General features: G+C 48.0%; 1 protein-coding gene across 5 annotated transcripts in view; it reads left to right on the top strand.

Moving 5' to 3' along the window:
• Positions 1-14335, top strand: part of MYLK (myosin light chain kinase) — a gene marked incomplete at its 5' end in the record, with an annotated part of 274919 nt that overhangs the window by 162098 nt on the left and 98486 nt on the right. For 4 of the 5 annotated variants that reach the window (XM_079704502.1, XM_079704499.1, XM_079704498.1 and 1 more), the window contains 2 exons: positions 3938-4072; positions 7156-7308. The exons of the other annotated variant lie outside the window; for it this stretch is intronic. In XM_079704502.1, coding sequence (XP_079560628.1) covers positions 3938-4072; positions 7156-7308 — 288 coding nt within the window. The remainder of the gene's footprint in view (positions 1-3937; positions 4073-7155; positions 7309-14335) is intronic. 5 annotated transcript variants of the gene reach the window in all.

Below are 14335 nucleotides of genomic sequence, written 5' to 3'. Positions count from 1 at the left end.
CATTTGGATTGTTTCCATTGTTTCCATTTTTTCACTACTGTAACAGAACTGTGTTCAATAGCCTTGCACCCATCTATCTCTCTATAAGATTTCCCCTTCACTTTAAATGCTATTTAGGGACCCTAGACTCATGTCATACTATTGAGGAACTTATTAAACCACAGCACATTGCCGGCTGATGGAAACTCTGAGACAAATAACCTTCACCTATTTTTTCAACAAGTAAATTGCAAGCCAAAAGGAAAGAAGGAACAAACTGTAGGAAACTTAGATGAAAAGACACACAAGAGACACCAATAGTTGCAATACATGGACTTTGCATGGATCTTGATGGAGACACCTTTAAAAAAATTTTTTTTGTAAGAACATCAGGAAAATTTGAGCACTGACAAGATATCCAGTATAAAGGAGTTAGTGCTATTTTGAAGATGTGATGGTGGATCTCGTGGTGATTTTTTTCACAGTCCATATATTTTAGAGATATAAGCTGAGTTATTTACTGGTGAAATGATATGATTTCTGATATTTACTTCAGATGTAATCCATGTGTGGTGGGACTCAGTGGCGGGTATGAATGAAGTGAGATTGGCCATTATGAAAGTTGAGAAACAGGGATATGATGATTCACTATACAGCTTTCTCTACTTTTGTGTATGTTTGAAATTTGCCATAATAAATGTTTCAAAAAAGAGAGCTTACTAGTTCATTCACACGGTAAGATGCCATGAAGCCAGGGGAACGAATGTGCCTGACCTGTAGACCCTGCTAGTGAAACCTGTCCAAGATATGTTAGTACAGGGGACAAGCCAAGTGCAGAGAGAGCCGTGTGTATCATATGCTGTTTGTGTTAAAGGAAAAAAAATCTGTGTACACAAAGCAAACTGATGCTTGTGTGTGCATAAACACTTCTGGAAGGGTCCACAAGTTACCCCTAGGAAGAGAAACAGGGGGTCCAGGAAGGGGTGAGAGGTAGTCTTGCTTTTCACTGTATACCATTGACTCACTTCTTCATTGGGAATTTTACTACATTGGTGAATTCCTCTGCAAGGAATATTATCCATTCATTTGGAGGTGGGAGCGCCTGTAGGCAGAGGTCCCAGCTCGGGGAACCTGAGCTTCATCATCCAGGGCTCTTTGTCAGGGCGGGGGACTCACCTAACATTGTGTCCACCAAAGGTTAAAAACCAAGGAGCTTTGGTTGGAGTGTTAGCTACTCTTATTAAACGGAAGCTGTGCGTGGAGACTGTACCTGCAGCAAGTTGGGGGTGAAAGACAATGTGGGTTTTAAAGCCACCGCAGAGCTGGGCAAGGGCGTGGAAACTGGGCAATGCCACAAAGCTCGCTGTTCTTACCAGGAGTCAGCTGTGTGCTTGTTTGTTTTAGGATAAAGGCCGCTCAGAATGCTGCAAGCCTTTGGGTAATTTCCAGAGTTCTGAGAAAGGTGATGTTGAGTACTTTTTTTTTTTTTTTTTTTTGCGGTACGTGGGCCTCTCACTGCTGTGGCCTCTCCCGTTGCGGAGCACAGGCTCCGGATGCACAGGCTCAGGGGCCATGGCTCACGGGCCCAGCAGCTCCACGGCATGTGGGATCTTCCCGGACCAGGGCACGAACCCGTGTCCCCTGTATCGGCAGGCAGACTCTCAACCACTGCGCCACCAGGGAAGCCTGATGTTGAGTACTTTTGCCAGCGTTCCTGTTCCTTGTCTGGAGGAGCAGACTTATGGAGGTCCTTAGTCTGCCATTCTAGAAGTCCTGCTTGACTGCCTTTCTCCTTAGCTGCTCTCTAGAAGGCTTCACCAAGATGTAGGTCGTCTAACGCCTCTTCCTCTCTTTCTTCCTGTCACTGCAGAAAAGCTGCCTGTTTCCCTTACCAAGACTTCTCTTTCCATCCCTCCCATCCCCACAGAGATCGGGTCTAATAATGATTGACTCTCCCACCATTTCTTCAGTCTCTCCCCGTCCCCCTATCTAGAGGCCTCTTTCTCCTCCCTACAGGTGTGCTCTGGTCTCCCCTCAACTAAAAAGAAAAATAAATCTTCCTTCTGCTTCACTGACCCTCAAGCTCCCACGCTCTCTCTCCACTCTCTTTTACCCCAAAACTTGCTGCTTCCCTGGTTTCCCTGGCTTCCCTGGCTTCCCTGGAGTTAGTGCTCCAGTCTCCACGCCCAGCTTCCATCTGATAATAGCAGCTAATCCCCCACTGAAAGCCTGTTCAATGTGCCAGACTTCCTGCTCAAAGCTTTACTTGCATGGCCCCACGTAGTTATCCCAACAATCTTATGAGATAGAGTTACACCCATTTTCCAAATGAGAACACTGAGCTGGAGTGAGGTTAAGTGACTTGTTCAAGGTCCCATGCCTTGTAAAAAATAGCATGTTCCTAACCCATGTTGGTCTGACACAAAAGCCCATATTGTTTTCAGTGACTCCCAAAGGCATTTCTCTAATGAGGGAGTTCGATGCCGTCCAAAGGGGTGGAGGTGGTACCTCCCCCCACCTGTCCAGATAGGCTGGCATCCCTTCCCCTCAGTACCAGTCCCATTCAGATGCACCACATCCTGACTTGTAGCTGTGCTCCCCCTGCCTGCTCTCCCTTTAGGGGAGCTTGGGGCTAGAGGAGGAAGTGTGGATGTAAAGTCAGAGAACTTGCTTCACTATTGGGCTTGACTATGGGAAATTATGAACTTCATCTATAAAACGAGCTAAAGATAGCAGTCTCGTGGCATTGTCACCTCTGGAAAAGTACCTGGTAAGCCCTCGAATATTAGCCTTTGCCCTTAAACCTTTGCTGTATAATATGGTTTTCCCTTCATCACTGTATTGAATAGCTTCTCTTGAAAAGTACCAGTGAGATATCTTCTCATCACCAAACCCAGTTGCCTTTTCTCAGCTATCAGCTACCTTGACTCTTCTGCAGCATGTTCTGGGTATTGTAGAAGAGATTTTCTATCCCTATTGCTCTTAATTATGGCCCCCAAACTACAAAATACTCCCCAACTCACCTATTTAGAAGGCTTCTGGAAAGTTCAGCTCAGTGGTTCTCAGTGAGAATGTGCATCAGAATCATGAGGGGGACTGAGTAATGCATTGTCCCAGGCCCCCAGTGCTTCTGAATCACTGGCCTAGGTTGGAAAACTAGAACCCATGTAAGTCCTTGTCATTTGATTCTGTCCTGGAATTGGAAAAATTAATTATAATAATTTAAAATTGAAATGTCCTCACCAATGGGCATGTGGTCTCTACAAGTGAAAAAGATATTCACAAGAGTGTGCAGGGCCTTTAGCTATTACATACGATGTTTCAGTGTCCATCCTTGTACATATATCTCTTGAGTAAACCACAAGGGGATATTTCTATGATTAGATCATAGAGGTTGCCCATCTATTTTTTTAATTTATAAATTGTTCTTTGAGTCAACTTAGGCATTTATGTTTTCCAAAAAAAATCTATTTTATCCACATTTTCAATCTAATGAAACATTTCGGCCAAGGATTTAAAAAAAATAAAAAAATGTTTGCATCGTCTGATGAGACACGTCAAAGACGATAAAAGACACCAGAAAGTAGAATAGGGCCAAGAAAGGGGGAAGGAGGAGCTCTGCGGATGCTCCAGGATAGTGAAAGTCAAGACAAGATGGGGAGTGGGGTGGGGGGGACTTGTGTCCCGGAGGAGAGGAGGCCAGCCTCATCCTGAGCACTCCCAGACCTGGGGTGTCTTGTGACAGTGAAAAAGCCCCTGCCAGTGACTCTGCCTCAGGCTCCAGGTCTCTGCCTCAGTGGTGCTGCCTGCTTCCCTGTGTGATGATGGGTCAGGCAAAGCCAGGCCACCAAAGAAGCAAGCCCTGGGCGCCCAGGGCAGTGAGGTGTCAGCCTCCGGTCAGTCAACAGCACAGGTCAGCTGTGATCTGAGACGGCCTGTCTGTTCTTTGCCTTCACAGGGCTGGCCGTGATGGAGGAGGCCCCCTCATTCTCCAGTGTCCTAAAGGACTGCACTGTCGTTGAGGGCCGGGACTTTGTGCTGCAGTGCTCGGTGCAGGGGACCCCGGTGCCCCGAATCACTTGGCTGCTCAATGGTGAGTCCCCCCTGCTCCAGCTGCCTGGGCCCTTGACCCTGCCTGCATTCTCACTTGGCCTCCCCACATATCACTCTGACCCGTTTGTGCATGAGAAGGAAGCACGGGGTACAGAGAGAGCACGGGACCTGGGAGTCTGCTAATGCCTGGCTGGGGACACTGGGCAAGTTTTACTCCTGTCTGAGCCTTGAGCTCCTCGTCTGCAAGACGAGAATAATGCCACCTACTTTCCAGGGTGTCGGTTGTGAAAATTAAATTAGATCCTTTATATAAAACAGTTAATGAGATGCCTGGCACCTAGGTGCACAAGCAATTTAGTTCCTTTTCATATGGCCAGGCTCAGAGTGGGCCTCAATAAATATTTGTTGAGTCAAAAAATGAACAAATATACCAACAGATTAATGAACCACACTCGCAGTTGCTCATGGGATCTTGCCTTTTATTTAGCGGCAAGTGGTTTGGGGGTTTATAGACCAGTAATTCTTTTTAACATTATAGTCCTATAGAGACATCCTAACTCTTTTTTTTTTTTTTTTTTTTTTTTTTTTGTTGCCAAGTAAGGTCCTTTGGAAAAAAAATTATTATATATTATCACCCTTCTCTTTTTTTTTTTTTAAAAAAAAAAGCCTTTAAATTCCAAAAGTATGGGAGTACTCTATTATTAGAACTGAGAACAGTTCATAAGATTGGTGAAATTGGGTGGGGTCTGCTTTGGGGATCTGCGGGGAGGATGAAGCATCTGCACTTGTCCTTCTCCGTATCGAGTGGTCGGGTGACCTTGGACACCCCCCTTTACCTCTTTGGGCATCAGCTTCTTTATTGGTGAGGAGTTGGGCTGGAACAGAAGGTTCGGGTCTCTGCCAGCTCTCACGCTGATGGGATAGGCTCCTTAAGGGAGCAGCGGCCTGTCACCTGTGCACCAAGTAGCCCCGGTCATTTCTGCACCATTGCCGTGTTGCCTGTGAACCTGCCTCATCGGTATAGTTTGCTTAGGCTTTGCTAGAAATGATCTTTAGTCAGTGAGAGAAGTTGCCTTGGTGTCTCCCTATTTGTGGTCTTGGGCAGAGAGGTGAGAATTGGGGTCTCCACCCCTCACTACGGACAGAGCTCCTATCGGATTTGGTGACTGACTGCGAGGAGGCAGCCTCCTTGCAGCTGGAACAGAGCACGGATGTTAAAGACTAAAGGAAGGGCTCTGAGCAAGAGTTTCCCTTCCGCCTGGCTCACGCTCCAGGCCAGACATCAAGAAACATTGTCAATAAAGGACCAGTTGGTAAGTATTTCCAAATTTGCAGACCATGCAGTCTCTGTCACAGCTACTCAACTCTGCTGTCATGGCACAGAGCGCAGCCAGAGACAACATGTCAATGAATGGGTGTGGCTGTACTGCAATAAAAACTTTATGTTTGGACACGTGAATTTCACACAATTGTCACACGTCATGAAATATTCTTCCTTTGATTTTTTCCCACCATTTAAAATATGAGAAACTATCCTTAGCTTTTGGGCTATACAAAAACAGGCGTCAAGTGGGATTTGGCCCATGAGCAGGAGTTTGCTGACCCCTGGTCTACACCTCTCCAAACTGAAAAGCAACCCCACCTTACTCTTGGCGAATCTTGGCATTTTCACACTCTTCCCACTAGAGGGCGATCATGCACAAGTCGGGGACCCTTGGCTGCCAACTCTGATCTCACCAGTCTTGGAGCTGGGAGTTCTGTGTTGCCTAGTTCTGATTGCCCTGAGTCAACAACTCCTTTCTGGAGCCATCATTTCACCCCATGCCTGTGGAGCCAAAATGAGCTATGCTCCAGTAAAAGGAGGGCTCTCAAACAGCTTGTTGGCACAGGTTTCAACAGCAGAGGCACTTAGATGGCAGTCATGGAATGTAATGGTATTCCCAAGGAAGAGAGGTTTTAGGTACATGCACACACACACACACACACACACACAGACGGGTGTTCAGTCCTCTCAGTAGCAGGACCCTGGCCCCTGGCTCTCCCAGCTCCCAGCCCCACTTCTATGAAGTGCAGTCTCTTTCCTCTGGCCCTGTGGCTGACTTGGCAGTGCCTGTCATGGAGATGTGAAGTGTTGCTATGTGCAGAAGAAAACATTGGATTGCAGGGAGAGGACCTTTTTCTTCACTTTCTCCCTCTCCCACTGCCCACCCCCAGTTTTATGATGTGCAAACCAGGAGCCTGGGCTGACAAGGGAAGGAGCCGACAGTTGCTTCATATATGGTGAATGGAAACATTCCTGCTCTAAGGCCAGGATCTTCAGTAATGAGATTCTTTTTTTTTTTTTTTTTTCCTGGAAATGAAAGCTCACATCCTGGAATGATAAAATCCCGGGAACATATAGCATTAAAGAAACCACTGAATTTCACGCCACACACTTCTCTCTCCATGCAGGACTTTCTGTGACCTGAATAAAGGGCCCTCCATGCAAGGGACTCTTGGAAGAAAGGGCCAGAGTCCTTTTTTAGTTCCCTGTATTTATCTTTTCTGTGAATCCTAAAATGCATGTCATTGCAGTGTTAGGTTGAGGGTGCAGAATTGCTTCTGGTAAATATCTGCAATGGGAAATGGAATCATTGTTTCTGGAGACATCTAAAAGGAGCCGGGAGCCTCATGTGCAGTCTGGGTGAGGTCTGTTCTGCCTGAGGCTGGGCTATGGGCCAGATGACCCTGTCAGATTCTTTCCAGGCTCAGGATTCTGTGAAGTCTAGGATGTGGATTTGGGGACTGTTTATTTAAACAGAATGCACAGAACTCTGTCCCTCTCCTGCCTGCATTCTAAGTGCCTCCAGAATCTGTCCCCCAAGTCCTACCAGCCCCAGCCTTGCTCCTCCATCCACATAATCACTCCCTCTCCTTTACCTCCCTAGCACCTGCCTCTTTTTCCCCTCCTCGAACCTCTGTCCAGTTGGCTGGGGGTGGTCCTGACACATCATTAGCCCTCAGTGGGGCTGAGCAAGTATGGGAAACATCAGCGTCATGACAACGGCTGCCCTGCTGAGGACAGGGCTCACACCCTGCCACTGGGTGCTCCCTGCCTGAGCCTTCCTGTGTTTCCCTCCACAGGGCAGCCCATCCAGTACGCTCACTCCACCTGCGAGGCTGGCGTGGCTGAGCTCCACATCCAGGATGCCCTCCCAGAGGACGATGGCACCTACACCTGTCTGGCCGAGAACACCTTGGGGCAGGTGTCCTGCAGCGCCCGGGTCACTGTCCATGGTAGGAGCCCCTGGGCACCTCTCTGGAAGCACCTTTCCTGCCAACACATCAGCTTTGGAGAAAGGGCACCGCACCTAAAGGCAGGCAGGTGGAGGCGATGGCCTCCAGGAGCTCACAGTGACCAGGGTCTGCCATGGGAGATGGACATGCAAGGCCAGTCCCCCCCACTTCACCCCACCAAGGCTGAGGGAAGACACAGGGGAAAGAGGCAAAGACTCCCTTGGCTCAAGAAGCTTCCAGTCTGGTAGGCAGAAAACCGCACGCACTGAAAGATAAAGTATCCCTGGAGGACTTAGGCTGTCATAAACGACCCCTCACGCACTGGGGGACACTGGGAGACACCGGGTAACGAGTGCCAGTATTGAGGCTTCCAGAGGGCCACCGTTTGTCCCCCTTTTCCTTCTGCCCTTGCTCCTCCCCACCGCCCCAGGCTTGCTCTTATACCTCACCAGCCTGGTGTCCAGTAATCTGATTATTATGGCTGTCATCCATTGATCAGCACCAAGCGCTTAGTCCCAGGAAGTCCCTGGAGAGCCACAGACTCAAGACAGAGCTGTCTGGGCTGTGGTATCAGCAGGCATGGTGACAGTGCCAGGGAAGGACTTCTTGGGCCCCAGGTGTTCAGGTAAGCCTGACTCCCCAGCCCCAGCTGAGCCCGGGCCGCCAGCTGCCCCGGTGACTGGGGCCTGGGCGCTTGGAACAGATGCGCCATGCCCTGCTTTTCCAGCAGCCTAGCAGGAGACATGCCTCCCCGCTCTGTTCCCGAAGGGCTCGGCCTCTTGGGGAGAGTCTCCCTGTATGTGAGCAGCAGCCGCCCAGGGGTGGGGGGCAGTGCTCTTCCTATCTTACATAGAAGGGTCTGAGGGTCTCAAGAAATCAATGTCACTTGTCTAAGCACCCCAAGGTCGTGAGCCACACTGGCCTTTTTAACCCAGATCACCAAGCTACTGAAACTTCCTGCCCTTTTGCAGAGCGCAAGTCCCCTGGCCCCAGAGTGGGGCTGACCCTCGTCGCCCCTAGGGATAGAGGAATAGCACTGGTGCCCTGACTTGGCTGTGGCCTGGCTGCAGAGGCTCTCTCCAGCCTCTCTGAGTTCTCTGCGATTCCTGTGAAGTGCCCGTGTGCACTGGCCAGCCAGCCGGGGGCTGGCCCTGCTTCTTCCCAGGAGGCCCTCCCAATCGGCCTGGGGGCCGTCCTCCTTGCCCCCAGGTCTGTGGGAGGGGCAGGTCCTGGGTGGTTGCCCATCTGAGCATGTTTCAAAGCAGAAACAGAGAGGTCCCGGGCAAGAACTCTGCCAGAGCCACGTGGATCTGCTCTGAGAGCAGCCCTGTGTGAGTGAGGGCCCCCTCCCAGCGTGGGGATTGACTGGCCTGTGAAGGCCGAACAGAGGCTCAGCTACCATAAATGGTGAAGGAGGCTGAGACGTGGCCGAGCTCGGGCCGCCGCGCTGGGCTGCCTGCACAGGGTCGGGGCAGGCCGAGCCTGGCACCGTGACAGCCCTGGCTCTGCTCCCAGGGTCCCCAGGAGGCTCCGGTCCACGTCCCACACCAGCCTCAGCCGTGGAGTTTTTCTTTCTTTATTGGCAGCTTCTTTGGCTGCAGTCTCTGGGGCAGCTCAGGGGCAGGGAGACGACTGTAGTGGAGGCATTAGTCCCCTACTATGCCGACCTCTGTCCTGGCCTCTCCCTCAGCTGCCCAGGCCTGGCCTTTTTCTCCCATCCGTGTGGCCCCAGACCACGGCTGGAGCGTGGATTTGGAGCACCTGCCCAGGTGTGAGTCCTGAGCATGGCTTGCTAGCCCTGCCGCTGGGCTGCTGTTTCCTCTCTGGGCCTCACCTTCCTCTTCTGTGTGATGGGGACACTGAGCGTCACCCCAAGTACTGCGAGGATTACATTAACAAACACACTAATGATCTCCAAACATGGGACGTGCTCAGTAAGTGGGTGCCTTTATGATTGTCCAACGGAGTCCCGACCTTTAAACAGATGAACTCCCTTCAAAATGCAAGTCTAAGGAGCGGTCTTACCAAAGAATCAACTTTGCCACACTGGGTGGTTGTTTTTCTGTCTGTCTGTCTGGTCGTTTGGTTTTGGTAAAGGGAAGAGAGAATCAGAATCAAGAGAAGGGAAGTGTAGGGCCACACACGAAAGCCACAGTCTGAGCATCCATTCTGGGGGCTCTGGCCACAAGAGGGCGCCATTCGGCAATGGCTCTCCCTCCCCGGTCTGGTTTCCAGGGAGGAGCAGGTTCCCCGGCAACTTTTGCTGGAGGAGAGCTCAGCAGATACTTTGTTGAAGGCCAGACACGGGTGCTCTTTCTCACCTCTTTAACCTTTCGCCAAGGTTTTGCAATCATCCAGAAATTGCTGGCTCAGCAATTTCTGGCAGTCAGTTTCTGGCAATCACTCTGACATGATTTCTGCAGTCTCTTTTCCCTGCTTTCTCTGCCTTCTCTCCTCTGTAACCTCTTCCTCGCCAAATCTAACTCCTTCCCACAAATGTCACTTCCTCTGGGGTGAGTTCTCTTACCAGCTGTACCTGCCTTTCGGTTGTGCTTACTTATCAGCAAATCTCTACTGAGCACCTCCTTGGTGCCAGGCATCGTTCTGGGGAAGTGGCCATGAACAAGAGACAGGTTCTGTCTTCCTGCCGGTTACATTCTGATGGAGAGATGGGCAATCATCCACACCTGGCTTAATCCAATCCCGGCAAGTGCTATTAAGAAAACGAGAATAGAGAGTGGGGTGGAAGGGATCCTTTCTTCGTTAGGTGCTGGAGGAAACCTCTTGGGGAAGGTGACTTTTGAGCAGAGACCTCATGAACTGGAAAAAGAGTGCTCCAGGCAGGCGGCACAGCAAGTGCAAAGGCCCTGAGTTAGGAATCAAGTCGGCCTATTTAAGAGACAGTGAGTCTGGAGCAAAGGGAGTGAGGGGCCCAGTGGTAGAGACTGGGTTCAGAGAGAGGCAGGGCATGTGTTCAGTGAATGAATGAAAGAGCAACGGCGGTGGGTGAGTCTGCCCGGTAGTGCAGGGGGTGTTCCCTCCACCTCCTCATATGTCCGGGGTCTCAGGGTTCATGGGAGTGCTCAGCAAACCCACACACACTAGCTCTCAAAAGCCCCCCAACAAATATTCCTGCTTTCCTCCTCCCACACTAGGAAAAATGTCCCCAGTAGTTAACCAGGCCGTGAAAGTCTTCCCTCCTGACCCAGATGGAGCCTAACGGATGATTAATCTAAATTCCTGCAGAAGCCAGGAAGATCTGAAGGAGAGTAAATATTTCAGTGTATTTGCACTGAGTCATTGGTGTGGAGGCTTCCTTGGGCTAGAATATTTTAATTTATCTCCCCCTGGAGTATCTTTGTCAAGGCTAAAATTCTTAAGTGACTAGATTTATTAACCTGCTAATAGTGCCCAGTTAGACAGTGTCTCAGCCTAATGGTTTGTTTATTTAAGTGAAGACCTGCTGGGCTCTTAAAGGCACCTAAGGACATAAAATGTGGGTAATTTAAAAAAATTTTTTAAAAAAAACCTGATTTCTAAAATAAAAAAATGAAACAATAAGCATATTTATTAGAGTATTTGTTTCGATAAAGAGCCTCTAATGAAAGCAACAGGCACCAGGGAAGTCAGCCATTCACTAGGCAGTGAAAGCATCCGTAGAAGCCCAGCTGGTTTTCAGATTAGTGACAAGCTCTCTGTGGGGCAGCTTTGAGTACTGACAGCCTCCCGCCATTTTAATTGGAGGATACTGGCAGGCACTTTGGACGTTGTATAATCTTTCCCTCTATGAGTTTAAAAACACTGAAAACATTAAAAAACTTTTTTTAAGATAACCCTTTTTTTTGTTAATTTTTATTGGCGTACTGTATAGTTGATTTACAATATTATGTTAGCTTCTGCTGTATAGCAAAGTGAATCAGTTATACATATACATATATCTACTCTTTTTTAGATTCTATTCCCATATAGGTCATTGTAGAGTATTAAGTAGAGTTCCCTGTGCTATACAGTAGGTCCTTATTAGTTATCTAGTTTATATATAGTGGTGTGTACATGTCAATCCCAATCTCCCAATGTATCCCTCCTCCCCGCCTTTCCCCCTTGGTAACCATAAGTTTGTTTTCTACATCTGTGACTCTGTTTCTGTTTTGTAAATAGGTTCATTTGTACCATTTTTTAAGATTCCACATAGATTGAAAACATTTTTAATACTTATGTCAGCTAAAGAGAAACTTATTGAGGGGAAAGGATAAACATCAGTTTTACCTTGTCTTTTTTGTTTGTTTTTTAAGAACTTTAGTCCACCTACAATATGTGTCCAAAGTCTTCTAAATTCTATGAAGGCCAACAAATAAATGTTAAATTATTTTATAACCAATATTTTAGTTTTATACAAGTTGATACAACAGAACTGGTGTTGTGCACCATGTGAGCCCTTCTTGTCACAGAAGGACTTCCGAGTATTTGTTTGTTTCCGTGTCATGGAGCTGGAGCCTTACTTTACTAATTGGACAATTAGAGCTGCATCGTGGTCTACTTCTACAGCCATTGCAGGTCATCTTTAGCATTTATTTGCCCAGAGTCCTTGGTCAGGAATGCCATCCAGAATTACAGCTTTGTGTTCCTAATGGCAAAATGTGATGTGTGCTTTGACAGTGTGGTGGAGAGTATGGTTCCCAGACATGCCTCGGGAGGGAACGTCAGCTGGCTTGGATGGTTTACCTTTACATTTAGAGTTTGATTATAACTTCTAAGGCAGTAAGAAGGCTATGGTTGCAATGATTCCTGCCTCCCATCTGGCAACCCTATCATTACTGGTCAGAGATACTTTGGGGGATGTCATACGTCATTGTTTCCTTTCATTCTTTTTCTTGCCACTTCTTCCCATTTGCTTTTTAGGTTCTGGAGAAATCAGTGGGGAGAAGAAAAGCCAAAAGAGAGAGCAAGGCTATGGGGGGAAGGATCTCTTTTTATGCCCACTGAAGTAGACCTTTTGCTGATGCTCCAAGTAGGTTTATTTGGTTAAGAGACAGACTTTTGTTGGAAGAGAGCTCGCATCCGTCCCTGGGGAGGGATTTGCACCATGCATAAATGCTCTGCAGATGGGGAGTGTCTGGGTGAAGGTAAGCTTCCTTGATGAGCCCTCTAGAGTCAATAGTCCTGGAACTTAGGGAAAGGAGGAAGCTAGACCATGATCCCTGGACCTTGCTGGATTTTGAGCACCAAATAAAGAAGAAGGGAGGATTGTGCTTCCAGAACTGCCTTTTGTTGGTAATTTACTTAATTTCCACAGTGTAACAGGGTTTGGGGTGAATCAGATTTGCTGTTGGAATGGTATTTTGCATTTTTATGACTAAGCAAAATAGCTCAGGTTCAAAGCTTAAGGAAAATCTTCAGCAGATCGGAGATAAACGCAATCATTTTCCCTCCCCCTAACTATGCATCTTCAAAAGGTCCACGTGTCTGCACACCTGAGAGGAGTGGGGGATGCTAGGAAGTAGGGGAGGGCCCTTCCATGTCCACCTTTTTTTGGTGACAACCTGTGGGTCCAGGGATGCTGGTGTCAGAGCAGGGAAGATGCTGAGAGACCGGGCCTGAGGCTCTGACAGCAGGACTTAGTAAAAGCTGTGACAGGCAGTGGTCCCTCCCCAGGTGGGAAGCCCTGGGGAGTGATGCCAAAAATCTTGGCTCTCTCTGCATGGATGCCAAGCGGAGATATGGAGACAAGAGTTTCCGAGGAAAAGAGAGAAGCTTCATTTGTTGCCAGGCAAAGAGTAGGCTAGCACCTCAAGAACTGTGCCACACACACACACACACACACACACACACACACACCCCGGGGAATCCGAAGAGGTCTTATAGGTGGAGCTCACAGTCTGGGGTAGGTGATAAGGATCAAAGTAATGAAGGTCTTGCATTTTTCTTCTTCTTGCATTATTTCAAAACAGTCACAGCTGGTGTCAGGCAGCCTGGTAATTGCCTGCGGCAGCTCAGTCTGTTGTGTCTGAGTTATTGGCCCTCATCTTTCTGAAATGCAGAATGCTACAAGGGGTGATTTGCTACAAGAGAGTTCAGGGAGTGTAAATACCAGGTGCAGGATGTAATTCACACAGGATCAGAGAGTGTTAGGGGCAGGATGTAATTCACAGGGAATTAGGGCCTGATAGGTGCAGGATGTAATTCACATAGTGTCAGAGAGCCTTAGAGGTTAGCTTTGTGAAGGACAAATCTAGTTAGATGTAATTCACATAGTGTAAGAGAGCCTTAGAAGTTAGCTTTGTGAAGGACAAATCTAGTTACAGACACTACAGATTAGTAACAGTTAAAGTAAAACTAGGATCGATTAATTCTTTCAGGTCAGTTTATGTTTCTTCTCTCACATGTTCACTGTTCCCTTTATTTTCCTTGTTATCAAGAGAGGAGAAACCTCATTTCTGTTTTTGTTACAACATGGCAAGGACCCAGGGACTTGTACATGGTTTCAGGAGCTCTTAAGACCAAGCCGTAAGGTATTCTGTCTCTGTTTCATATTTGTGTCATTAAACACTTGAAAGGTAACATTCTATAATTTTTTGTTTTAATCTGACAGAAGTTTTGAATGAGCTGGGAGCCTGCTAAGGGCCATTTTCAAGGCAAACTACTCAATGTGTATGCAAATTCAGATCCATAACCATGGGGGCGCTTTAGAGAGCAGCGTGTTGGCTAGTAAAAGTTGACAGGTGGAGAAAACTTCCAAGAGAAAATTTCTAAGGAGAAATTCAGAATTGTTTTTCTTGCTAAACCCATAGAAAGAGAGGAAGGACCCAGAAGGGAAGAACAGGAGAATGAATGCAGTATAGAGGGAGACACTGCCATCACACCAGCACTGGGACAAAGGCTGTAGGGGCTTCTTAATTTCAAGCCCAAGAGAAGCCAAAGCCCTCAGTCGTGTCTCCAGGTTTGAGGAGCAGGGTTATACCGGTTATTGTATGCGAATTCATGAGAAAGGTAACAAATCGCACCTGTTGTGTGGGTACTTAACTTCCTC

This window comes from Hyperoodon ampullatus (genome assembly GCF_949752795.1).
Source record: "Hyperoodon ampullatus genome assembly, chromosome: 5".
Lineage (NCBI taxonomy): Eukaryota > Metazoa > Chordata > Mammalia > Artiodactyla > Ziphiidae > Hyperoodon > Hyperoodon ampullatus.
Note: the sequence above shows the minus strand (reverse complement) of the source record. Positions and strands in the feature narration are given on the sequence as shown.